Source organism: Saccopteryx bilineata, chromosome 3, assembly GCF_036850765.1.
Source record: "Saccopteryx bilineata isolate mSacBil1 chromosome 3, mSacBil1_pri_phased_curated, whole genome shotgun sequence".
In the NCBI taxonomy this organism is placed as follows: Eukaryota; Metazoa; Chordata; class Mammalia; order Chiroptera; family Emballonuridae; genus Saccopteryx; species Saccopteryx bilineata.
Window position 1 is genome coordinate 185,614,280 of NC_089492.1, and position 27,957 is coordinate 185,642,236.

At 39.0% G+C, this 27,957-nt stretch overlaps 1 protein-coding gene across 1 annotated transcript in view; it reads left to right on the plus strand.

Annotated features, from left to right (window-relative positions):
- Positions 1-1,980: 1,980 nt before the first annotated feature.
- ADTRP (androgen dependent TFPI regulating protein) overlaps positions 1,981-27,957 on the plus strand; it is an 85,422-nt gene continuing 59,445 nt past the window's right edge. The window contains exons 1-3 of the mRNA XM_066264922.1: positions 1,981-2,164; positions 10,315-10,449; positions 12,203-12,304. Of these exons, the coding sequence (XP_066121019.1) occupies positions 2,012-2,164; positions 10,315-10,449; positions 12,203-12,304 (390 nt within the window). The 5' untranslated portion in view covers positions 1,981-2,011. The remainder of the gene's footprint in view (positions 2,165-10,314; positions 10,450-12,202; positions 12,305-27,957) is intronic.

Sequence of the window (27,957 nt, forward strand, 5' to 3'; positions counted from 1 at the left end):
AGATGTTTGTATAAAGGAATAAAACCTCTAAATCTATAGTTATATTTACCATGAAAATGCCCTGGAAGATACAGCACAACAATTCATATGTGTACCAAGTTTCAAAACATGTCTTATTGAGAATTTTCTGATGGGAGAAAAAGAGGATTTAAAGGGCTCAGTAAGGAGTGGAGAAATGCAAAGGAAGTCTGAGGCTGTGCAAAACAAACATTGTTTCTTTGTGGTCAGGCACACTGGTTAGAGTTCAGACTGCAGCTCTCTCTCTTTAAGTTTTTAAATACTTTCTTTTAGCAGCCTGGGTTTCAATTTCCACATGTAAAAATGAGGATCATACAAGTACTTAATTTATGGTGGTGTTTAGAGTGTAAATGTATTAATATGTGTAAAGCACTTGAAACAATGTCTGTCATATATTAAATACTAAAAAGTATTAGCTGCTATTGTTATTTGCAATTTAAAAACATTTTTATTTTTAGTTTATTGTGTGGACAAGGTTTCAAGTGTCCCATTCAATAGACACCTCCGTTATCATGCCCCTACGCCCCATGCAAAGTATCTTTCCATTCATATTTCCCCATTCCCTCCCACTCCCTACCTCTATCCCCTCCTTTCCATCTGGGACTTGTTACTCTATTGTCTGTATATATGTGTTATGTACATATAACTTGGATAATCCCTTCACCTTCTTTGATCCCACCCCTTCTTTCCTCTTCCCTCTGACAGTTGTCCATCTGTTCCCTGTGGTCCTGTTGCAATTTTAATCTGGGCCATGGAATTGTGTACAGACTTTTATGTTACCCATTTCTCAGATCACCCTCTCCTTTGGAAATGTTTACAGTGCAGACACTTTCCTGTTGGCTCAGGTATGCTCTACACCCATGTGCAGTTTTCAAAGGTTGGGGGCCAACAACTGACTTTTAAGTGATGGGTTTATTTTGTTTTGTCCTATATGTACAGCCCTCAGTTCTTTCACCCAGTACTTGTAAACCCTGGTGAAATCATTGAGCAGCACCAAATACAAACCTTCATAAGTGCATTGAGAACATTTCCCTTAGGAATTTACTTAGAACCCTCTTAGTTGCCCAGGGAAACTAGCTGGTGATGTCACAAGGTATCACCCTTTCAGCTCTCAGTTCCCTTTTGTCCAGCTTGAAGCAGGGCTCAGTTCTTCAAACTCTCCCCAGCCTAAACACATTCTTGTCCTCTCTAAGGCAATGCAGAGACCTTCAATTTTCTAAGAAATGTCTAAACTCAGGTATGTTGAGGTCAAGACCACTCACTTTTGCCTATGCTTCTTTGGCCACAGACCACTTGTTCTGCTTTTTCCCTCCCACGGTATAAAACACTTATGCAAAAAAAGTGTCTGGAGTGCCCTGGGTAACACTTGGTTCTCTTAGATACAAAACCTTAAAAACAAACAAACAAACAAAAAAAAACTTGGAACTGGTCCCTGGAGGTCCAAAGGTTGTTTCAGATATTATGGGGCCTCAGACACCTCAGGAGCAAGATTGCAATACTCTTTCCCTTTCTACTTTGCCTCTGCCCATGCCCCAACATGTCCCAAATCTCTCCCTTCAGGTTTATCAGTCTGCTCCTCATTTTCTTAAGAGATATTATTGTGACTTCCTTGTTCTGCTCAAATGAAAAGGAGAAAAAAGAGATTGCAGCCGTGATGGTATTTTGTCAATGTAGTGGTCTTTCGTAATAAGGTCACTTAAATCATCCCAGCCTGGTAGAGCAGAATACAACTATTGGGTTGATCCCTGCTTTTATGCAAATCTGCAGATTACCTATTATCTAAATGGTACATCTTAAAACAAACAATAATCCTGTCACTGAAATTTATCGGGAAGCAAAATTCAATCTTGTTGAAACTCTCAATCCCAGAGGGGTGTGTTTTACAGTTCCCCAGCCTGCTGTGGGACTTCAGCTCTTACCCAACTGACAAACACCAGAGGAAAGCTGCGGAAGGCATTCAGAGACATTCATTGTTTCCTGGGCAGTACGAGCCATGACGAGGACTTCTATGTGCATATACCACTTCCTGGTTTTGAACTGGTATATTTTCCTCAATTACTACATCTCACAGCTAAAAGCGGATAAGCTGAAATCCATAATCTTTCAAAATGGTGGACAGTGGAAGTATTTGACATTCCTTAATCTGGTAAGTCCATATGACCATCTCAGGAAGCAACCTATTTATGTATAGTATCAGATCTTTAGATTTTAGATTTTATTAGATACAAAATTCTATTATTTCTCTTCCTTCTTCATTGTTTTTGAATTTTGGCTCTCTCTTTTAGTTAACAATTTGCTTTGAGAAGGCTGATTTAGAAGTTATCCATAGTTATACTTTGTGTTAATAGTTAAATGCTTTTTTTTTTTTCAAAGAATCTTATCTTATCTTGGGGCTTTTCTCAGTTGACCCAAATTGAAGGACTAAATTCATTTTTCACCATGAGATTGACTACAGATGCAGGAGGGATTTTGAACTTTGCTTGGGTAAGTCTGTGAGGAAGGCAAAATGGGGTCGGTTGCATATTAAGTGTTCTTCCAATTGAGGAATAGTGCCATTTTACAACACACAGAGACTAACAATTTATCTGAGAAAACCAACCACATATTGCTGTGTTCAGATCCCCACTTTAATTTTTCATAGGCTCAAGGCTCCATCTTAAAGGACAAAATCACCCAACCTAATAGCAAACACAGTTTTCCACTCTTAACAAGGCTTGATCCCTTTTTCTCTTTCTAGCCATGCTGATTACATTCTGGTGAATAGAGTGGGAAGAAATGCAAGAAAAGAAAAGATTTTTTAAAACTTTTGGGAACATGTAAACATATTTTTAGAATTAAAAGCTAAAAATGGCACATCCTTTGGGGGTGTTAATTAATATATAATATTTTTAACTAAAATGTCAAGTGCCAGTGTCAACATCTGATTTCAGAAACTGGACAAAATATTCCATTCCTTTGGAATCATATTCCTAAGCAGAGGTTATACATGCATGGTTACAAAAGAGTGATACTCTGAAATGGTAAGGGTTGAAAATTTAGAAAGTTCCAGTCAAACAAGCTTCGAAGTTCTGCTTCTCCTCTGGTCATTTGCAGACCTTTGATTTTTGTCCTGAAATATCTGAGGCTTGAACACAGCTTTAGTGTGGTTGAAAATATCAAGGTGATAATTTATTTCAATCATAGAATTTTATGGGGGTTAAAAAGCCCAGAAAATAACAACTAAAGAAATGCTTTCTTGGCCCTGGCCAGTTGGCTCAGTAGTAGAGCGTCGGCCTGGCGTGCGGAAGTCCCAGGTTCAATTCCCAGCCAGGGCACACAGGAGAGGTGCCCATCTGCTTCTCCACCCCTCCCCCTCTCCTTCTTCTCTGTCTCTCTCTTCCCCTCCTGCAGCCAAGGCTCCATTGGAGCAAAAGATGGCCCGGGCGCTGGGGATGGCTCCTTGGCCTCTGCCCCAGGTGCTAGAGTGGCTCTGGTCGAGACAGAGTGACACCCCGGATGGGCAGAGCATCGCCCCCTGGTGGGCGTGCTGGGGGGATCCCGATCGGGCGCATGCGGGAGTCTGTCTGACTGCCTCCCCGTTTCCAGCTTCAGACGAAGAAAAAAAAGAAAAGAAAAGAAATGCTTTCTTAGAGATAGAATAAGATAGTAAAAACCTTAGCTTTGTGTATTTGTTGGTTTTATATTAAAATGGTCAATGAAAAGATAGGTGTTTCAATAGCCAGAAATAATGGTCAAATCAAATCCAAATTCCAGAGTCTTACCTCACATTAGCATGGGTAAGCACAGATTTGTCACTTAACTTCTATAAACCAATTCCCTGACTCCTTAATTTTATCTTGGTTACATGCCCCAGAGCCCCCATGTTTTCTGAAAACAAAACAAAAAACACTCATTTTGTTAGACAATATTATTTTCTAGCATTAATTCCCTTTTTGCTTCCCTAACTAGTTAGCCACTAAATCCTGTGGGGGTTTTTTGTTTGTTTGTTTGGTTTTTTGCTAGGTTCATCCCATCTTCCCCAACCTTACTGTTTATCTCATTACAGGTTCTAATTAATTTTTACCTGGATGACCAGATTATCTCATTGTTTTCTCATTAACAATTCAACCATCCATCACCAGATTCCAGATTAATCTTCCCAAAACACTGTTTTTGGTCTGATTTGGTTTTAAACATCATAAGCCTGTTTGAGAAGTATGGTCTGCTACTCAGGAAACTGCAATGGCTTTCCTCTACATTACGGAACCAATTCCAAACTCCTGATGTAAAAACTCAGTACCCAGCCTTCATGTCTCCCTTTTTCCAAGAAGGCTGGTCTCATCTCCTTAAGGCCACTGTTTTTACCTTTCAAAGCCAAAAGGATGAGAGCTGATAGAAGGAGCTCATCCAAAATCCAAAATAAAATAGCTATAATTTATTGAGCACCCATGACAGCATTTTGGTAGATTTATACACAGTATAGAGATGAATGATGGAAGGCCAGGGTATACCATTCATTTGCTGTGGAATCATGAGTAAGTTACCCAACTTCTCTGTGCCTCAGTTTCTTCAAATGCAGTGAATACTATGGGTGGCACTCAGATCCCCCACCTCCCAAGCTCTGAGGTACTCATCTGCCAGCTCTTGGGAAAAATGTTGGCTGCTGATGGCTCCCAGCTGATTGCCCATCCCAGAACTGGGTTCAGCAAAAGGGCACTGTCTAGACCAAGGCTTAGGGACCTCCCTGTGGTTGCTGTTTCCGATGACTGGTTGATTTGGGATACAAAGGCAAGGCTCCAGCACAACTGTGAAGGGCCCACTCAACTCCAGGACTTCTTCAAAGATCAGCTGATTCCATGCAGCCACGTTGCCTTTTAGCTTTCCCTGCTGCTCAGTCCTGTTTCCTACTTTCTTCCCTTGCACCCACAGATGGTCTAAGAGCAATCTCAAGGAGCACTCTGCAGGCAGACCTCAGAGTCTCGGGTTCTGTTTCCCAAGAAACAGACTTACATAATGTAAAATATAATAAACATACAGAAAAGGTTCCTCCTCCTCTGCCTCTTTCTCCTTCCTAATAAAAACATATTTATATAGAGCCTGCGCTGGACTGCATTATATCTAATACAATTTCTAGCACCAAACAGACACTGTGATGTTGTTGCATGAATAAGTGATGAGAACATGGTTCTCACTAGTAAGAGGCACTTTTTTAAGGACCCACCTGTAAGACAGTCTACCCTATCACCATCTCACTACTACACTGCTGCCTGTGGTCACCACCACTCTGGCCAAGTATTTTTGTTATTCTTCTTTCCAACCTGTCCTTTGATGCTCTTTGTTCCTTTGTTCCTTTTCTTTTATCCCCTTCATCATTCCAGCTTGTGTTCTTTAGATCATTTCTTCCTTATGTTCTTCTTACCCTTTATCTCAATTTCTTACTTAAGCTAAATGCATTCATGATTACTAAGATACAGATATAGTCTAACTGGGCAGTGGCGCAGTGGATAGAGTGTCAGACTGGGATGCAAAAGACACAGGTTCAAGACCCCGAGGTTGCCAGCTTGAGTTCAGGCTTATCTGGTTTGAGCAAAAGCTCACCAGCTTGTACCCAAGATTGCTGGCTTGAGCAAGGGGTTACTTGGTCTGCTGAAGGACCACAGTCAAGGTACATATGGGAAAGCAATCAATGAACAACTAAGGTGTTGCAACATGCAATGAAAAACTAATGACTGATGCTTCTCATCTCTCCATTCCTGTCTGTCTGTCCCTGTCTATCCCTCTCTCTGATTCTCTCTCTGTCTCCGTAAAAAAAAAAAAAAAAAAAGATACAGATATATTTGCCAAAGGCTTTCTCTACCTGTTCCAAATGCCACCATGCTAACCACCACAATTATATAAAATTCTCATCACAATTAGTCTCCATTTGCTGTTTTATTCTGAAATAGTCTTTCACTGAAAATATTGCATCATTTGCAAGGCAAGAACTAAGAAAGTCTCTGCCTGTTCAAGTGAGGCACAAAGTGCTGAGCTGGGCATTGGATTACTTGACTCATCAAATAAGAGTTGTAATATCTTGCTCAGGAAACTTGTGGAATCTCCCTCTCTGGAATTTTTTTTTAAATAGAAAAAAAATCTCATTTCTTGTGGTAGTTTAAAAGGGTTCTGGCTTAAAGGCAAAGACATAAACTTGATGACTTAGATGAAGCTTCTGTGATTTTAAGATTCTTGTGAATTTTGTGAAAACACATGAATATAAGAAATAAATATCTTTTAGCTATGGTTTTGTAAATTGCACTGGTTATAAAAATGTAAATTAAGCTCTCCCAGGTGGTAAGTTTGTCAGCTAGCGACAGAAATGGAAGACATCTAACAAACTTAGACCAGCAGCATTTCAGAAAAAGGCACTAAAGAACAAACAGAATTAAGGAAGGACTGGTAAAAAAGAGAGTCAGAGAGCAACAGCTCTGATGTAAGTCTTTTGTGTGTGTGTGTGTGTGTGTGTGTTGTGTGTGTGTGACAGAGACAGAGAGAGGGAGAGATAGGGACAGACAGACAAGAAGGAAGAGAGATGAGAAGCATCAATTTTTTATTGTGGCATCTTAGTTGTTCATTGACTGCCTTCTCATTTGTGCCTTGACCAGGGGACTACAGTAGACCAAGTGACCCCTTACTAAAACCATCGACCTTGGCCTCAAGCTGGTGAGCCTTGCTCAAACCAGATGAGCACACTCCCAAGCCAGCAACCTTGAGATTTCGAATCTGGGTCCTCTGCGTCCCACACTTATCCATTGCGCCACCACCTGGTCAGGCTGATGTAAATCTTGGTCAAGAAGATACCACAAACTCTACTTTCTTGGGCAGCCAAAATAGTTGAAAAATGTAAACGACAATAATGTTTTTAAGAGAAGACCAATTGTTGCTATATTATTTTAACACTGCTGTGTTATTCTGCTTGGGTGATCATAATGGAGGACCACAGACCAGGTGGTTTAAACAATAGAAATTTATTTTTCTCAGTTCTATAGGCTAAAGGTCCAAGATCAAGGTATTGGTAGGATTTGGTTTCTCCTGAGAACCTGGTTTGCAGATGGTCACCTTTTTCCTATGTTTTCACATGGCCTTCCCTCTACATGTCTGTGTCCTGATCTCCTCTTATAAAGACACCAGTCATAACTCCACTACCTCTTTAAAGACTGTATATCCAAATACAGTCACATTCTGAGGCACTCGGAGTTATCACTTCAACATATCAATTTTGAGACAAAGAACAAAATCTACCCCATGACAGCTTCCATCTTCTCCCTTGACTATTCTTTCTGTGCATGTTTTATACAATTCCATTGTATTTTCCTTAGAGAAAGAGCAGGCCATTGTGCTGTTTGGTGAGCTGATCCAACCCTGTCCTGAGTATCCCAGAAGCCTCCTCATTGTGTGAGGTCACGAGCCTTCCTGTCATGTCCTCTAGCTCTGTTGCAGGGTTCCTCTATGCCCTTGTTCTTGCCTATTTATTTCTCTTGGCTATACCCTTGCTCCTCCCTCCTGAGCTCCTATGTGGGAGATCCTTAAATATTTCTTGCTGATACAGATGATGGCATGTCAGTCAATGCAGATTAAGATCAATGGGGACAAGGTTGCCTCACATACACACAGTTGGTGTCTATACACTGTGGCCTACGCCTGTGAAATAAAGTGTGACTGGAGGGTGGAGGGGGAGGGGGAGGAATGACTGGCAAGTCTGCAGAGTGGAACAATTCTTACTGATGAAGGAGGAGCCATGGAGGCTCTGAGTAATGTGTTTTTTTCCCCAATCCAATTTCCACATTCTGCGACTGGAAATGCAAGGGAAGTTAGGATGAGCTCGATTCATGATGACCCTAGGAGGTTCTTGCTGAGGAAAGTGGTCACATGGACTTCACATGCTGGGTGGAGGCAGCCTCTTCCCAAAGAGGGAAATCCTGGCAGACACTCAGTACTCAGGGTGTGATTAATTATTATGTTGATAAAACAGTGTAGGCCTTCTTACCCGAAGCCTGGGCCCCAAGCCTGCCTTTCCTAATGAAAGCAGCTGCCTACTGTGGCCTGAACAGCTGGAAGTAAAATCAGCAGTGAGGTGAGAGCTGCTAGGGTGGAAGGTAGGGTGGCAGAGAACCTTCTTCTAACATCATGTGCAAAAGACTGCACTTCGAATGCTATAGCCCTAGGACCCACATGTCAAAAGTAGATGACAATATTGGGATGGCAACCTCTTCATGACATTTAAAATGGTTGCCAACCCCTCCATGGAATGCTCCCTTCTTGCTTGAAGCTTTCTCCTTCAGAAACCACAAGTTTCTTATGTATTTCTGGTTTTCTACCACCTGATCACCCTTGCTGTTTTGCTGCCCCTTCCTCCTCCTGTCCCTTAGTTGAGGGCATTTCCTCCACTTCACTTCCCACTTCTCTCTCCACTCTCTCTTCCCCTTCCTTTTCCCTCTCTCTAGCACTCTTATCTCACCAGGAGGGTTCAACGCCATAGGTCAGTACAACCCCACCTCTCCTGAGGCCAGGCCTGATTTCCAGATAGAGTTCCTCTACACAAGTGGTTCTTGACCTTACCTGCCATGATTAGAATCATTGGTGAAAATGTTTTAATATCCTGAAGTCTAGGCCAAACCCCAAGACCCATTAAATTAGAATCTCTGGGTGAGTGAAAATTAAGCATTGGTATATTTTGAAGTCATTTTTAATTCTCCCACCTGGAGATAACTTTCTCTTTTCTCTCCCACAGTTCTTTATCTGAGCTGTTCATAGAAACCTGATACTTTTTTTTTTTAAGTTTCAAGAATCAGACTCTGGGTCTCAAATCCTGGCCTTGACTTTTACCAAATATGAGACTTCAAGGAAGTTTGTTCATCTCTCTATGTCTCAGTTACCTCATCTGTGAAATGGGGTAAGAGAGGGAATACTAATAGGTCTTACCTCATAAGGTTGTTATTAAAAATTCAAAGCCTAGATTAGTACCTGGCACATAGCAAGAAATCATTAGAAGTCAGCTATCCTAGCTTTGAGTAGTCACTAGGATTTCTAAGTGATAAACTTATATCTAATCCAGTGATTCTAGAATTTTAGCATATATAAAGATCACTGGATGAGTTTGCTAAAGAAACAAATTCCTGGACCACATTTCCAAAGATTTGGATTCTATAGTCTGAAGTGGGCTGAGGTCCTGCATTTCTAACAAAGTTGCAGGTGACACTGGTGCTGTTGGACAAGGACCCAGCTGGGAGTATTCCTGACCTTACCACCTCTGCATTCTCTCCCACCCATACCTTCAGCCTACAGAGGCCAACTCTGCTAGAGCTTCTCTAATTTCAGCCCTCACACATCATTCCCTGAGAGCCAACTTGACCCCAGGTTCCAGAACTTGCCTGATGCACACTCTCAGAGCCATCCAGCTCCCCAGGTTCCAGAACTTGCCTGACGCACACTCTCAGAGCCAAGTCTTGGCCCATTTATATCAATCCAGAGCTTTCAAGGAATAAAATGGAGTTCAATGAAAGCATAGTTCAAAATCAACCCCAACTCTGTATTAGAAGTCATGAGTTTGTACAAAACACTGAGTGGGCAAAGTTTGCCTTTATGTGATCTTACACCCTGAAAAAGGCCCTCTTTTACTTTACCTGCCCTCAAGGATCTCACAGAATTTAGTGACGACCAGAGCCCAGGGTTTGCTGGATCTCCGTGGACTGAAATTGCTTTCTGACAGATACTCCCTGGAAGGCCTTCAGACCTTTCCCTTTGTTGAAGGAAAACACTGGCTTCTTCCTCAGATAAGCTAGAGGTCTTTTGTGTCTCCCTTAGGAGAGCACTGGGCTCCTTCACAGTGTTCTTGACCCTGACTCTGGCTTTTCTAATTACAGTGCAGCACTAGGCATTTTTCTCTATTTTTCTTTCTAGGAAGAACATGTTGGCCACGTGCCTGGCTCTCCACTCTTCTGATGTTTATTTGGTTTTCCCACCTTGGTGCAGCCAAGGTGTCTAACTATTACATTCTCTGTTTAAGCTGACTCTATTTTGTTTCCATTTTAGCTCAAGTCCATTACACTAAATACTGTACACATTATTATTCCATACACGCCTTTACTCAATCAGTTTTAGAACAAGGTTAGAGCCCAGTGAGCTGGAAGACCAGCCCTTGAATTGGTTTTCAACCTAAATAGCCGACAGTCTCCTCCTTCTCAAGTCAACATTGTTCCCAGAGGGATGAAGGTTTACATCAGTAAAGAACATATTAATTAAAGCAAATTAAAACACCCTCATTTGTTGTAATGAATTTAGTTCTTGCAGGCCATTTTCTACGGGGTTGCCTGCCTGGATGATGTGCTGAAAAGAATTAAAGAGAAAAAAGACATTAAGTTCATAACTGCCTTCAGAGACCTGCTTTTCACCACGCTGGCTTTTCCTATATCCACAGTGAGTTACAAAGATGTGTATGCAATATAATACACATATACATATGGACGAATGTGTCTCCTGGGTGGCAAGGCTGTTTGGGAGTCCATTATTGTAGAACAGAGCAACTGCATTTGCATAATTGTCCTGAAGACTGCATCCCATTGACCAGTGTCTTCAAGAAATAGAGCACATTATTGACAGTTATCATTAGCTTCTGTGTCTTTGTGAATGTTTGGGACAAGATCCTTATTGCTGTCTTATAGGGAAGTTTAAAGGAATTTTCTTTTTTTTTAATTTTTATTTTGAGAGGAAGGAAAGGAAACAGAAACAGAGAAGGAGAGAAATACTGATTCTACTTATTTATGCTGTCACTGATTAATTCTTGTATGTTCCCTGACCAGGGGTCAAACCCACAACCTTAGCATGTCAGGACAATACTCTAACGAACTGAGCTTCTTCCTAGCGAGGGCCTTAAAGGACCTTTCTTAATCAAAATACAACCAAGATAACCTTGGTTGCAGCAGGCTGATGGGAATGGAGAGTGTTGCAGAGAAAGATACCTAATTTTTCCTTTTATACATCATGTTTCACTTGTTACAATAAGGAATACTACTTCTGCAAGTAGAAACCATAAAAGAAAAAAGGTATGAGGAACTTCAAAGTTGGCACATGAAAAAGACAATTGAGGAGAGAGAGAGACAGTCTGTCTGAGCTACCTGGGCATAAAATGGGTGTCCCATTTATCTCATTCATTTTGTTGAATGAATGGACATTGGAAAGAAGCAATACATATGCAAGGGAGAGTAAGCTTGTTTGCTAATATAGTTGTCCACATTTCTAGGACATTGCTTATGTTTTCATTCATTAGTTCGAATGAAAACAAACAGAGATCAAGCATGCCAGCTGCCCAGCAGGGCCTGTAATTAGACATGACTACCTTCTTCCACCTGTCATTGTCTTAGTAAATAGTTTCTATAGTATTGAGACCTCAAACTTAAATACAAAAAGGAATTCTACAAACACTGAATTCTCAGATAACAGAACAAGTATGGGCATTCAGTTTCACTTTGCATGACACCTCTTCTTCACCCTCACAAATCTAAAGGCCAAGTTTTTTGTAACAATGGAGTTTATTCATTTGTTAAAGCTTAGAAATTGAGCCTTTGGAATAGAAGAATATAAGAAGAGTGGAAGATTAATAGTTCCTTTTTCTCCCCCATCTCTACATTGACTTGGATATAGACGACAAACACTTTAAAAACACAGCCAAGGGGTACAAGAGAATGGGGATCAACTTAAACCTCTGAGCAACTGAGAGATCCAACTTGTGATCTAGCTTGTGAGTGATCCTGGGAGTATTTCACTACTTCTCTCTCCCAGCCTTCCTGCTTCCCTGGTGTTGTCTACGTAGAGGGTAGGCAAGGAAAGTGTAAGACTCAAGGCACTCCATGTGGCTTCTCTCAGCATGACTAGGAAAAATTTAAAGAAAAATGAAGTCATTGGTTAAAACAAAATGACTTCATGGTTTGCAAATCCTGTTTATCTATATTGTCTCTGCCTGCCACAATGACAAATAATTGATCCCTAATTCTCCAGACTCCCCAGAGAATCAATATTATAGTTCTATAGTATGAAATTTTCTTCTTTATTTTACATTTTTATAATGTCTTTAAAACAGGTATCTATTTTTATTTTGCCATGTTTCCTTGGTTATCTTAGGATGCTCTGATTGAAAACTAACTTAATGATATTTTTGTGTTTTACTTCCTAGTTTGTATTTTTGTCATTTTGGATCCTCTTTCTTTATGATCGAGACCTTGTTTACCCTAAGGCCCTAGATGGTATCTTTCCAGTGTGGATGAATCATGCAATGGTGAGTGAGGGGAAAGATTTAGTGAATATAGAAAGGCAATATCCTCCATACTAAACTCCAAACTGCCTTATTTATGTTTCCAAACTTCTCCTCAACCCCCAACATCCTGCTCATTCCTCCCTCTCCATCCTGTCACTATTTATTGAAAGAGCTCATTGAAGATATAAAATGAACAGAAACTGGTACTGTAATTGCAGTCACTGAGAGCAGAGGAGATGCCCAGGCAAGACTATACCAAGATACTTATGAAGTCACTCAAAAGACATGCAACCATAGGGCAGGGAACTTGGCACCTGAAGTCCTGAAAGAAAAGTGACTTCAGCAAATAACATCTCATGAAAATTCTGGTCTAGAAATGGCATTAAGCAAGCTTTAAAAAATCCACCCCAACATCCAAAGAATATCTCAGAACTCAGCAACAGCTTCTTAGCTAACACCTGATTCGGACTATTCATCACTGGTGGTATTATTATTGATATACATCTATGAATACATTCTCATTTGCTTTTTATTCATGCACTTATTTTTTAATTTTATTTAGAAAATTAAATTTAAAGGGATGGCATTGATCAATAAGAGTACCTAGGTTTCAGGTAAACATTTCTATAGTATTTGAATTATTGATTATGTTGTTCATGCACTTGATTTTTAAAGGGCTAAAGAGCTAACATAATCTTCTGAGTTCAGTCAGACACAGACTCTGGGATTCTGCTAATTTAAATGGAGAAACTCTCTACAGAAACATTTCTAGGAAAGAAATGTTGGCATCAGCAACTCCAGCCTTGGGTGTCCCTAATGTGGTCATCTCCAAACTTCCATGCTTCCTTTTGATATCGGCTCTAAAATCCAGTGTTCTCATGACTGCATCTCATTCCTTTCTGCAGATTGTGTCCCTTATTCTGGACATTTTCTATTCTCACTATTAAATTCTCTTGATCTATTGTGTCAAGGAATGTTTTCTGCTAACTTCTTAAATACTAGTACAAACAAATATGGAATTGGCTGTTATGGGGTTAATTCGTTAACACTTTCTACATTTTAATAGTGTCCTTCCATGACAACCCAAAAGAATATATACCCAGAAACCACCACTGTGGCAGCCAGAGTGTTGATGGCCAGTCAGGCTGGACGTTTGGGACCAGTTGCCTACACAAATGTGGGAGTGACCTTGCTCCTTTCTCCCTTCCACAATATAAGAATTATTGGCCTACATAACCAGTGTCATAGTTTTTTGAAATTTTCCTTCATTTCCCAACTGCTCTTACATTTATTTTAGTCTTCACTGTAAAATATTGTCCCTGTTGCCATTAGTGATGATGCCCTGAGTTTATGAGTATTATTTGTCAAATTAAGAAATATCACTCTACCCTTTGACACAGTGAGGTTCTGAAACTTTCAGTATTTATCAAGTCTCTGGAATCCTCCCAATGCAAGCCTGCTCACCCACTGGAGACTTGCAATTGTAGTAGAACCATTCAAAACTGAAGAGCGTCTCTAATGGACATTTTTCTACTCTTGTTTTGTATTTGAATCAAATATACTGCTCACAAAAATTAGGGGATATTTCAAAATTAATATGAAGTGATAAAATATTTCCTAATTTTTGTGAGCAGTATAGTAACATCAATGACATATTTGCATCAACCAGGGACAGGCTGCCATTCACTGGTGCCCTAAGAACTCCCATTTGAGCCGACTGCCTTATTTTCAGTAGATCAACTTGACTGTCTAGCTGCTAAGCAGTTCTTCAGTGTTGATGAAAGATAGAAGAGAACAGCAAAGCCTTCCTCCAGGTTTGCCAGGTGAACAAACATTAGCTCCTCAGGTCTTATCTAAATGGCCACTACAGATAGTATCAGAGCCGACAGGTTTAATAGCAGGAATAGGAGTTAGTAACTGAGGAAACTATCAGAGGCCAAGTTAAAGGAGCTGGGAAACTTGCTTCTCAGAAAATTAACCTAAATAGTTCAGGTTTCCCCAAAAGAAAGGTGAAATAAATCAGGGAACCTGTCAGAGCTCCTCTATGTTTGAAAGTAGTACCCAGTTATTGAGAACGTGGTGCAAGTAGTTTATAAACTATCAAGAACTGCATAAATATGCTATCAAGTAAAACTCTCAATCCATGTCAGAATTTTAGAACTGAAAAGACTTTATTGATATTAGTGGAGGTTTAAAAACAATCTGCTCTTAAAAGCCAGGCCTTACTTTGGCTCTTTCAATTGTGAAAAATACCAAATACAACTACTTTGTTATTTAATTTGCTGTCAATATCACTTGGTAAAATAATTATTAAATACCTACTACGTGTGTAACACCATGATTGATATTTTACAAGGATTTTGACTTCTAGCACTGTAAGTCTGGTTCAGCTTAGTGTACTCACACAACCTTGAAGACATAAAATATCAGTTAATACTAATACAAGACATTGATGTAAGTGGCATGCATTGGTTTGTGATTACTGTCAAATGAAAGACACAGACAGGAGCACTTCCTGCGCCTTGTGTTATGGCCTGGCTGTAACCACCATGTGAGTCATGACTAAACACCTGAAAGAGCTCTAAGGCCCTCCAGGATGGAGTGGGGAGTCAAAATGTTAAGGGGGTGAAACTCTAACTTCCAGTTTCCTCCTCACTCATAGCATGCAAGATGTTGTCTATTATTAAATTCAGATCCAATCTCACATTTTTCTCCCCCATCTTGATGTAAAATAGTTGGGCTGCTCAGTAGAGGTGGATGAATCTTGATGAGTGAAGAAGGTCAACTGCAGGTATGTTGGCACTGATGGCCACCTTTGCCCACCAACATTACAGAGCCTTCCTGACAGCTGGCTGGGTTTCACCCCAGCCCTTCCTCTGGGAAGAGGAGGCCCACAACATACATATCTCTAGAGCTCAGTTGTTTTCAACCTTCAGAGGCTAGACCCCTTTGTAAACCTAGGGAAATCTATGGACCTTTTTTCAAAGAAAACACAAACATCCATATAATTATCTGTACTATTTTAGGTTTATGGACCCTCAAATTTTCATTAAGGGCCTCAGGTAAAGATCTCCTGACATAACTGAGCAGATAGTTGAATAAAGGACTCCCAGATAATTTCTAATGTTGAGTTCATATCAAAAAGACAGTGTCAAGAATATTTAGTTTTTGGTCATTCATATGTACTTAGTGCTGTTTTCATTTCTGTTGGGTGGCAAGAGAAATATGAAATATGGTTTTTAACCTCAAAAAGCTTAAATTATAGATGTTATATATCTAATCAGGGTGTGTGGCAATAAGGGTACCAGGAAATCCCTCTATAATGAACTTATATTTAAACAAAAATTTGAATAACATTAGGGAGGCATCACAAAAAATTCTGGTGGAAGAAGGACTCAGGCAGACAGAACAGCATGAACAAAGACTCCAGTAGGAAATACCAGCATCTTAGGGAACAGCTAAAAGGCCAGTGTGGTTGATTCAGGTTGAATAAAGAGGTGAATGATAGAACTGCAGCCAGGGATTGGATTATGTCTTACATGATTTATAAGGAGTTAGGATTTTATTCTAAGTATGATGGGGAAGGACATCTTTTCAGAGAAACCTTACAGGCTGAGGAAGCACTTTTAATATTTAAACTGTATAAACTATAAGAAGGCTGAGGAACAAGCCTTACCTGTCCCTTCCCAACATGTTACATATAATATATATTAAATAGTGCTTATGGCTATATAAATCCCTCTTCCTTTCTCAGCACTTATATCTCTGTATCTATCTATATAGCATCAAATTTACATTACATTTTATTTATTTATCTTGTTAACAGTTCAAAAGCATCACATTCATTGCTGTGTGGAAGATGAACACTAAGGGTGGGCATAGTGGAGATGTAATGGGGAAAGGGAAGAGTGAAGGCCAGTTATAAGATGTTGGTGCAAAGTGCAGAAGGAGATGATAAAGGTTTGGGTTAGAGGTATGTGAGTAGAGTTAATACAACTTTCAGCTTCAGACAAAGGGAAGATGTATAGATAAAAATTCTAGGAGAGGTAAAAGGATTGCAGAGAAAGAAATTGTTTCTGAGATGCTTATTAGACAACAAAATCTAGATGCAGAGCAAAGAGTTGGACATTTAAGCCTAGGGGAGACTTCTGGGCAGGTGACATAAATTTGGTTGTCTTCATCATAAAGATTGTTTATTTGTTTGTTTGTTTGTTTGTTTTTTAGTGAGAAGAGGGGAGGTAGAGAGATAGACTCTTGCATGTGCCCCAACCAGGGTCCACCTGGTAACCCTTGTCTGTGACCAATGCTTGAATCAGCTGAGCTGTTTTTAATGCCTGAGATTGATGGTTTGACCAAGAGCTATCCTCAGTGCCCAGAGCCAGTGCTGGAACCCCTTGAGCCACTGGCTGTGAGAGGACAAGAGGGAGTGAAGGAGGCAAGGGGAGGGCAGAGAAGTAGATGGTCACTTCTCCTGTGTCCCCTGACCAGGAATAAAACCCGGGGTGTCCATACACTGGGTCAATACTCTATCTACTGAGCCAACTGGCTAGAGACAAAGATTGTTTTAAAATTTTTATTTATTAATTAGAGAGACAGAAAGGAGATGAAGGAGTGGGAAGCATCAATTCATAGTAGTTGCTTCTTATATGTGTCTTGACCAGGCAAACCTGGGGTTTTGAACCAGCAACCTCAGTATTCCAGGTTAACACTTTATCTACTGTGACACCACAGACAGGTAAGGCGAAAGATTGTTTTTAATGTAAAATAAGATCAGCTAGGGAGTAAGAATGGTCAGAAACTATATCCCAGTACTAAGCCTTAAAACTTCAGTGCTTGGTAGGAAAAGCAGAATTCAACATAGGAGATTAAAAAGGAGTTGCCAATAGGTCAGGGGGAAGCCCTGTTCATTCTCCTGGAAGTTGAGTATAAAAATGTTTCAAGAAAGAGGAAGTATTTTATATCAAATGTTCCTGAGAGATCAAGCAAGATGACATTGTAAGATGACTTGAGTTAAAATTTGAGATTAGATTTGGCAATATTGAACTCTTTGCTATGAAAGTAGTTTGATTGAGTGGTGGGGAGAGATAGAGCTATAAATAATGCTGTATATATTAGTTTACTTTGCTGCTATAACAAATGAACATAACTTTAATGGCTTAACACAAGTCAAATGTATTAACTTATTGTTCTGAAGGTCAGAAGTTCAAAATGTGTCTTATGAGATAAAATCAAGATATCAGCAGAGCTGCATTCCTTCTGGAGACTTTAGAATTTGTTTCCCTGCCTTGTCCATCCACAACCTGCCTGCATCCCTTGATTCATGGGCTCTTCTTCCTTCAAATTTGTTGTACCATTAAGTTTTAAAATCTTTGGTGATTTTCTACTCTAGACCAAACCAATCTACATTAGAAAGAGAAAATATGACTGCTAACAATGACCAAAAAATGGTATTGGTAAATAACTTGTCAGGTGACTCGAGAGGGTAGAGATATACTGGTTAAGCCAATGAATGGATGCTTCAGTGGTAAGCCACTGGAAAGACCCTTTTTCAGAGCAGTGTTCTAAAGCTTCTGCACAAGAATGAAAATGGAATCATTTGAGGCACAGAGATATTTACTTGGATTTTTTTCCCCAGGCTTAATCTCTACAGTGTTATTTATGGATTGTCCTCTTGGTTAAAACACTTTCTAGCCATTTCTTCACTCATTCCATTCATTTCTCTCTCTGAGGTACGTTAGACTCCCCGTGGCATTCACCTGGGAAACATGAGAAGTTAAATGAATGCTTAAAGCTCAGCAATGAAATTAGAAGCTAAACTTGGATTAAGAAGCAGAGAGCGTTAGTTAGCTGAGTAAGGACAATTGAAGGCATCTTATCCTTCAGGAAGTTTTAAGGTACATAAATAGAGGAGATCCTGATAATGAATTGCCAAAGGATTACCAATCCACTTAAGGTTTTATATAACTAGAATCAAGCATTCACAGTGCCTGCTTTTTTAATCTCTTGAGAGAAGAAACCAAAATGGTGAAAGTACATCTTTTTATTTTTAATTCTAATTCAGAGAACTTTCAGTGTATGCTGAAGAGTAACTTTCATTTACAATTCCATTATCCAGTGAGTCTATCCACAGGCTGCTTTTTAAAGAGAAGAACAGCAGTAGAAAATACATCCCAATTTCAAAATCAAGGTCAAAGGTTTTTAATGATCAAAAAATTCATCCTGTCTTCTAAGAAGTTACTAGGAATTTGAATAGTTGAAATCATTCAGTGCCTTTGAGGGTTTGCTAGTGAGTCTCCTCCCCTCCTGTGTGATGTAATTAATCCTCACTTCCATGGCAACCGTGTAAATACTACCAACAGAAAGAATGACTTTATGCTGGAAAGTACCTAAGATGGCAAAACTCATTACAGAAGATCCAAACCCCTCTGAAATATCAAGAGAAAAAAAATCTAAGTGGGTAGGAAAGAGCTAAAGTCCAATGACCTCAGAACAGAAGAGAAATGCCCAAGAGCTGCCCAGTGGTGGGTGGGTGGATGGGATGGCCTTCTCTGTCAAATGCAAATGGACATCCCCTTCCTGATTAGAGGACAATGCAGAAGAGCCCTTGTGATGCTTCTAGGTGCTACATAACCCCACAGGAAGACACTCTGACAGTTGTGGAGTCCCGTTCTTGCCTTGAGTAGAGAGCTGCTGACAGGTTTTCAACCAGCTCCCACATTTATTTTCCTGTTTTTTTTTTTATCTTCTCTGTCTGATAAGCAATCTTGTGCTTAATTTGGAATTTGAGTTTGTTCAAGTCCTCTATCTCCTTCTCACCTCCAGGTCCTTGTGTTACCAGACAGTAGAATATTTCTTCAGGGCATTATCTATTCTTCTTGATGGTGACTCCACTTGCTCACAAATTACACACATGGGTTTCCTAGCTCTCAGATGCATTATCTAGTATAGGGGTCCCCAAACTTTTTACACAGGGGTTCAGTTCACTGTCCTTCAGACCATTGAAGGGCCAGACTATAAAAAAAACTATGAACAAATCCCTATGCACACTGCACATATCTTATTTTAAAGTAAAAAAACAAAATGGGAACAAATACAATATTTAAAATAAAGAACAAGTAAATTTAAACCAATAAACTGACCAGTTTTCAATGGGAACTATGGGCCTGCTTTTGGCTGAGATGGTCAATGTCCGGTTCCATATTTGTCACTGCTAGCCGTAACAAGTGATATGACGGCCTTCCAGGGTCGTGACACGTGCTTCCCGCGTCACTGGAAGTAGTACTGTACATGAGTGACGCTGCGCTTTGTGACACTGCCACATACAGTACACCAGGAGCACAGGACTCCTCTCACTGACCACCAATGAAAGAGGTGCCCCTTCCAGAAGTGCAGCCGGGGCCGGATAAATGGCCTCAGGGGGCCGCATGCGGCCCGCGGGCCATAGTTTGGGGACCCCTGATCTAGTAGTTTAAATTCTGAGCCCTGCCCATTATTTTCTTCTCCCAATCTAAGGTGCACACTCATTCACACAGAGGTACTTGCTTTGCCAACTTTCTAAATTTCACCTAGTCTTCCAACCTATCACCAAGCCTTAGCTACTAACCAGCTTCATTCTCTTTCTCTCTCTATGTCATTTCTTTGCTAGATTCATCCATTTTCTCTAAAGTTTTACACTAGAGCAAAACTAAAGCAAAGTGAGCAAGGACGTAGACACAAGGAAGAATTCTTCCTATAGGGAGGTCACACATGTTGACATGTGTGAGACAGAAATAACTGTCAGAGTCAGTGGAAGTGTGAGTAAAAGGTTTGCTCAAAGTGAGAATTCTGTTTTTAAGCTCAGTGCTTCTACACTGAGTGCCAAATATATACCTACAGCCTTTTAACAGTGGACAGTGTGCCACTAAAAAACATGTTGCTTCAAACTCCATCTATCCACTCAAAGAATCAGCCATCTAATTATGGATATTTAAAGCAGGATGAAAACCTGATCAGGGGCAGGATGTCCTGGCCATTTTTTGAAAATGCTGTTTTTCTGTTTTAAGAACACATGATTATAACAGACAATAATATGCTAATATTCCCTTTCTCTACCCATTTCATGCTTGACAATAATTATTCTTTTGTAGTGATGATTGGCAGAGATACTAAAATACTTAGCCTATCAAATAGTATTTAATAAAAGTCTTTTGTCTCCAATTAGCTCAGGGAGTTTAGTTAAAGGCTTATACGTAGGAACATTTTAATTAATGTGCATACTTTTACCGACATATTTTAAAATACTTTGCTAACCTAATAATGTCAGTTAGTAACATGAAAATATAATAATTACAGAAATTGTAAGCCTAGAAAAAAAAGGTGCTAAGAGATATTTGTTAAGAAATAAAAGGCATCTAAACTGGGGAGAAAAATGTTACTTTTTGCAAATGACATGTTTCTGTGTATAGAAAACCTTTAAGACTTCACCAAAAACTAGTAAAAGCAACAAACCAACATAGTAAAGTTTCAGGACATAAAATCAATGTACAAAAATCCACTGCTTTCCTATATAATAACAATGAAACAATGATGTATAGGAACAGAATATGGTGTAGGGAATACACAAGTCCACGAATACAGGGAGGCTTTTTCTGTGGGATTGAGTTATCTGCCCCTAGCAGTATTTCTACCACAGAACTCTAAATTTATGCAATAACCCCTAATTGGACTATTCCAGTGAACTGTGTAGTCTGACATGGGAAGCAGGTGGCAATATGGTAAGGTCAGAAAACATTTGAGAGAAAAATGTGAAGTTTCTGAAGTACTCATTTCAAAGGGGTAGGGGTAAACAAAGAAAACTAAAGATCAAGTAATGCATTTTGCTCATCCCTTTATTCTGGACAAGAGCCTTATTTCCCAAGGTTTACCCCACAGGCTACATTGAATAATACTAAATTGCGATTATAGATGAATTTGGTGAAGTGTTCTTCTTTCTAGTCCCTGATGGTGGTGAGTTCCTTAGAATTTTCTGGCAATGACACAAAAGCTCTCAATCATGAAGTGATTTCTTAAGGTGATCAAATTGCCTGCCTTCCATGATAGGAATGCAGCAATTAAGCACAAGTTGGCATTTTTCTATATTCTGTTGCTTACTATTTATGTGTTTATATAATTAGAGTTTCTAGGCTGGGTTTTAATGTCCCCATGATTGCTTGATTTATTCTCTGGTGAACGTGAACATGGCAGTTCAGCACACAAACCTGCAGAACAGCTGGGGCCTATGGGCGAAGGGAGGTATAAAATGCGATTTTGAATTGTTAATTGGGATTTGCCCAACTGAGGAATTTAACTGGTAACTAAACTCTCAGCTCTGCCTCATGATGCCGAGTGACCTAAGATAAAAACCTTGCTAACATAAGTGTTGATCCTCACTGCCACACCTCAATTTCTTTCTTGAATTCTAGATAATTAGATTGAACCATCTTGTCTCTTTCATTTAAAGCCTCACTAGAAGAAGGATGGAAGCTTGCTTCTAGGTCACATTTCTGGGACCTATTCTGTAGCATCTACTTTATGAGGAGGTGACAGAAAAGACAAGAAAAAGAACATTCCTGTCTGACCAGGTGGTGGCAGAGTGGATAGAGCATCAACCTGGAACACTTAGGGCCCAGGTTTGAAACCCCAAAGTTGCTGATTTGAGCGTGGGCTCACCAGCTTGAGCCCAAGTCGCTGGTTTGAGCCCAAGGTTGCTGGCTTGAGCAAGGGATCACTGGCTCAGCTGGAGTTCCCCGGTCAAGGCATATATGAGAAAGCAATCATGAAAAACTAAAGTGCCACAAGAATGAGTGACAAGTTGATGCTTTTTATCTCTCTCCTTTCCTGTCTGTTTGCCCCTAAGCCCTCCACTAAAAATAATAAATAAATAAATAAATAAATTCTTTCTATCACCTGAAGCAGAGCTGAACCTCAAGTTATAATTTTATTTGCCTGAGCCCTACCTTGATTGTCACCAGGATTTTGGGGAGTAGGGGGGTCGTTGTGGGGTTGGCTAATTAGTTTCCTTCAAGACGGATACTGCTTTCAAGCCAGAGCCCAAGAGCATTGCCCCAGACCCAGTAAGTATTATCTATACTTACTCTGTTCATTCCTCTTATTCTGGCTACCAATTGCTTCCACATTGCCAAATCCATGGCTCCTGTGTTTGCCCCCATCTTTCTTAACTCTCAGCAGCATTCATCACAGTAAACCTCTCCCTCCATGAAATGCTGCTTTTTTGGCCCTATTGATAATACACCAAATAATTTTCCTTCTACTTCAGTATCTGCTTGTGTCCTCCACCTGCCAAGTCGTGGTGTTTTTCCAAGCTTTCAGGCCATCTTCTTTGCCAGGACTCTTGTCCCAATAGCTCATATTCATCCCTGCAGATTTAATTTTATTCATTTGCTGAGTCTCCAGCTCAGATCTCTTCTGAGTTCCAAACTTGCATCTCTGTCTACCTGACATTGCTGTATTGGCCCATTTCTGAGTCAGCTTGTCCAGAAGTGAACATGTAGTACTCACTGCCACAGCTGTCCGGGGGTCCTCCTTCTCAGGAAGTGAAACTGCCTCCTCCCAATTGTCAAGACAGAAATTAGCACCCTTATATTCCATCTATTGGTTAATTTTGTTCCTTCTACCTCCAAAATATGTAGTGAATCTGTTAAGTTTCTAGTTCTACTGAGAATACCCTGGTGTTCACCTTCACTTCTTCTACACAACACCTCCAAACTGGTCTTCCTGCTTCCATTCTCAACCTTCTCAATACAGCAACATGGGTTTGAAATGTATGAGGCCACTTACACATGGATTTTTTTTTCAGTAAATACCTGTACTGTTTCAATATGTGGTTGAATTTATTTATAATTTAATCAAATGATATTAGTTAATAAAATTATATAGGTCTCAGGTATATAATTCTTTAATACATCACCTATATATTGCATTGTGTTTACCACCCCAAGTTGTCTCCCTCCAACACCATCATCCTCCTTCTACCCTCCTCTACTTCCTCCACCTCTCTTACCCTCCTGCAATCCCCATACTGTTGTCTGTGTCTAGAAGGTTTTTTTTAATCCACTCACTTTATTCACCCAGCCCCCACACCCTATCCCCTCTGACAGCTGTCAGTCTGTTCTTTGTATCTATGAATCTATTTCTATTTTGTTTAATTATTTTGTTAATTAGATTCCACCTATAAGTGATGTCATATGGTACTTGCCTTTCTCTGACTGGCTTATTTCAATTAGCTTAATACATTCCAGGTCCATCTATGCTGTTGCGAAAGGTAAAATTTCCTTCTTTTCTATGGCTGAGTAATATTCCACTGTGTGATACAGCTTTTTATCCACCCTTCTACTGATAGGCACTTGGGCTGCTTCCAAATCTTTGCTATTGTAAATAATGCTTCAATGAACATAGGGAGCATGTATTCTTTCAAGCTGGTGTTTCCAGTTTCTTTGGATATATTCCCAGAAGTAGAAATGCTAGATCATAAACTAACTCCATTTTTAATATTCTGAGGTAACTCTATACTGCTTTACACAGTGGCTGCACCAGTCTGCATTGCCACCAGAAGTGCATGAGGTTTTCCTTTTCTCCACATTCTCACTAACACTTGCTATTTTTTTGATTTATTGATGATAGCCATTCTGACAGATGTGAGGTGATATCTCCTTGTGGTTGGTATTAATATGCATTTCTCTGATGATTAGTGAATTTGACATCTTTTCATATGTCTTGACAATCTGCATGTCTTAATTGGAGAATTGTCTATTCAGGTCCTTTGCCTATTTCTTAATTGTATTGTTTATGTTTTTGATGTTGAGTTTTATAAATTCATTGTAAAATTTGGATACTAAGATCTTATCATGTGTATCAGCAAATATGTTCTCTCATTCTGTGGGTTGTCTTCACATCTTGTTGATAGTTTCCTTTGCTGTGAAAAAAAACTTTAGTTTGATATAGATCCATTTGCTTATTTTTTCTTTTATTTCCCTTGCCCAAGGTGATATATCAGAAAAAAATAGCTCCTTGCTCAAGATTTTACTGCCTATGCTTTCTTCTAGAATTTTTATGATTTTGAGTTTAACATTTAAGTCTTTAATGCATTTTGAATTTATTCTTGTGTATGGTATAAGAAGGTGGTTTGGTTTCATTTTTCTTTGCATGTCTATCCAATTTTCCCAATATAATTTATTGAATCTTTATTGCAATGTATGTTCTTACCTCCTTTGTTGAATATTAATTGACCATATAAGTATGGGTTTATTCCTGGGCTCTTTATTCTTTTCCATTGACCTATATGTCTATTTTTATGCATGCTGTTTTATATGACCTTGTAGTATAGTGTGATATCAGGTAGCATAATTCCTCCAGTTTTTTTTTTCCCTTAAGATTCCTGTCACAATTTGGAGTCCTTTGTGATCCCATATAAGTTTTGGGATGTTTATTGTAGTTTTGTGAAATAAGCAATTACTATCTTGATAGGAAATATATTGAATCTATAGATTGCTTTGGATAGTATGAACATCCTAATAATGTTAATTCTTCCCATCCATGAACATGACATATGTTTTCACTTATTTGTATCTTCTTCAATTTCATAATTTTCTAAGTACATTCTTGGTTGAATTTATTTCTAATATTTTATTCTTTATTTAACACTTGTAAGTAGGTTGTTTTCTTTTTTAAATTTTTCCATTGGTTTAAGGGGGAGAGAGAGAGAGAGAGAAAGAGGGGAGGGAGAGAAGGGGGAAGAGAGAAAGAGAAAAAAAAGCATCAATTTGTTATTTTACTTAATTGTTTCACTTAGTTATATACCCATTAATTATTTCTCATTAATTATTATGTGCCCTTATTAGGGGTAGAACCTATGAGCTCTGGCATGCTGTGTCTACATGTTATCCATTGAGCCACCTGGCCAGGACCGGGATTGTTTTCTTAGTTTCCCTGATTGTTCATTATTGGTGTATAAAAATGCTACTGTTTTCTGGCAATTTATTTGTATGCTGCTACTTTACTGATTTTATATATTAGTTCTAGTAGTTTTTTGGTGGAGTCTATAGGAATCTCTATGTACAATATCATGTAAACTGCAAATAAGAACAGTTTTATTTCTTCCTTTCCAATGTGGGTATTTTTTATTTCTTCTTGTCTGATTGCTGTGTCTAGGATTTCCAGTACTATATTGAATAAGAGTGGTGAAAGCTGATGTCCTTTGTTCCTGGTATTAAGAAAACATTGTAGTTTTTACCCATTGAATATGATATTAGCTGTGGGTTTGTCATATATGGGCTTTATTACATTGAAATATGTTTCCTCTATTCCCACTTAGCTGAGAGTTTTTATTATAAATGGCTGCTAAATTTTATCAAATGCTTTTTCTGCGTCTATTGACATGATCATGTGGTTTTTATCTTTCATTTTATTTTATGTGGTGTATCATGTTAATTGATTTGTGTATACTTTACCAACCTTGCATCCCTGTAATAAATCCTATTTGATTTTGGTATATGATCCTTTTAATGTATTGCTGGATACGGTTTGCTAATGTATTGTTGAAGATTTTAGCATAAATATTTATTAAGGATAGTGGCCTATAATTTTCATTCTTTGGTCTTTATCTGATTTTATAATTAAGATAATGCTGGCCTCATAAAATGAGCGTGGCGGTGTTTCCTCCTCTTGAATTTTTTGGTAAAGTTTTAAAAGAGTAGGTGTTAGTTCTTCTTTGAGTGCTTAGTAGAACTCCCCTGTGAAGCCATCTAGTCCAGGTGTTGTTTCCTTGGAGCTCTTTTTTTTTTTTTTGACAGAGACAGAGAGAGAGAGAGAGAGAGAGAGTCAGAGAAAAGGATAGATTAGGGACAGACAGGAAGGGAGAGAGATGAGAAGCATCAACTTTTTGTTGTGGCACTTTAGTTGTTCATTGATTGCTTTCTCATATGTGCCTTGAGCGCAGGGCTACAGCAGATTGGGTGACCCTTGCTCAAGCCAGCAACCTTGGGTCCAAGCTGGTGAGTTTTGCTTAAGCCAGATAATCCCGTGCTCAAGCTGGCAACCTCGCGGTCTCAAACATGGGTCCTCTGTCTCCCGTCTGATGCTCCATTCACTGCACCACCGCCTGGTCAGGCTTTGGAGTTCTTTAATTATTGCTTCAATTTTACTAGTTGTAATCTGTCTACTCAGAGTCTTTGATTCTTTCTGATTCAGTTTTGGAAGATTGTGTTAGAAATTTGTCATTTATTTTAGATTACCCAATTTGTTGGCATAGAGTTATTCATAATATTTTCTTGTAATCATTTGTCAGTTGTTATTTCTGTTTTATTTCTGATTTTAATTTTTGGATCCTTTCTTTTTTTCTTGATGAGTCTGGTTAAAGATTTGTCAATATTGTTTATCTTTTTAAAGAACCAGCTCTTGGTTTCATTGATCTTTTGTCTTGACTTTTCAGACTCTGTTTCATTTATAACTCTTCTGATACTTATTATTTCCTTCCTTCTACTCACTTTGGGCTTTGTTTGTTGTTCTTTTCCAGCTCCTTTAAGTGTAAGATTAGATTATTCATTTGAGATTTTTCTTATTCCTTAAGGTAGACCTGTAATGCTATAAATTTCTTTCTTAAAACTGCTTTTCCTTTGTCCCACAGATTTTTTTGAGTTGTTGTGTTCTCATTTTCATTTGTTTCAAGGTATCTTTTGATTTGATTCTCGATCTCATTGTTCATCCATTCTTTGGTTAATAACATGTTATTTAGCCTCCACATCTCTGTGTGTTTTTCAGAATTTTTCTTGTGATTGATGACTAGTTTCATACCATAAGTTCCAAGAAGATGCTTGTAATGATTTCAATCTTCTTAAATTTACTTAGACTTGTTTTGTGTCCGTATATGTTCTCTAGCCTAGAAAATATTCCCTATGTACTTGAAAAGAGTGTGTATTCTGTTGCTTTGGGGTAAAATGCTCTGAAGATATCAGTTAAATCTAGATAATCTAATGTGTCATTTAAGGCTGCTATTTCTTTGTTGATTTTCTGTCTGGATGATCTATCCACTTATGTCAATGGGGTGTTAAAATCTTTTGCTATGACTTATTATTGTCAGCCTCTTCATTAATGTGCATCAAGATTTACTACATATTTAGGTGCTCCTATGTTGGGTGCACTAATTTTTATAAGAGTTATGTCCTGTTTTTGGATTGCGCCCTATAATTATGTAGTGCCTTTCCTGGTCCCTTACGATAGCCTTTGTTTAGAAGCCTATTTTGTTATATAACAGTTTTTTTAAATAAATTTTTATTAATGTTAATGGGATGACATTAATAAGTCAGGGTACATATATTCAAAGAAAACATGTCTAGGTTATCTTGTCATTAAATTATGTTGCAAACCCCTCGCCCAGAGTCAGATTGTCCTCCGTAACCCTCTATCTAGTTCTCTGTGCCCCTCCCAATCCCCCTAACTCTCTCCCTCCCTCCCTCCTGCATCCTCCCTCCTCCCACCCCTGGTAACCACCACACTCTTGTCCATGTCTCTTAGTCTCGTTTTTATGTTCCACCAATGTATGGAATCATGTAGTTCTTGTTTTTTTCTGATTTACTTATTTCACTCCGTATAATGTTATCAAGATCCCACCATTTTGCTGTAAATGATCTGATGTCATCATT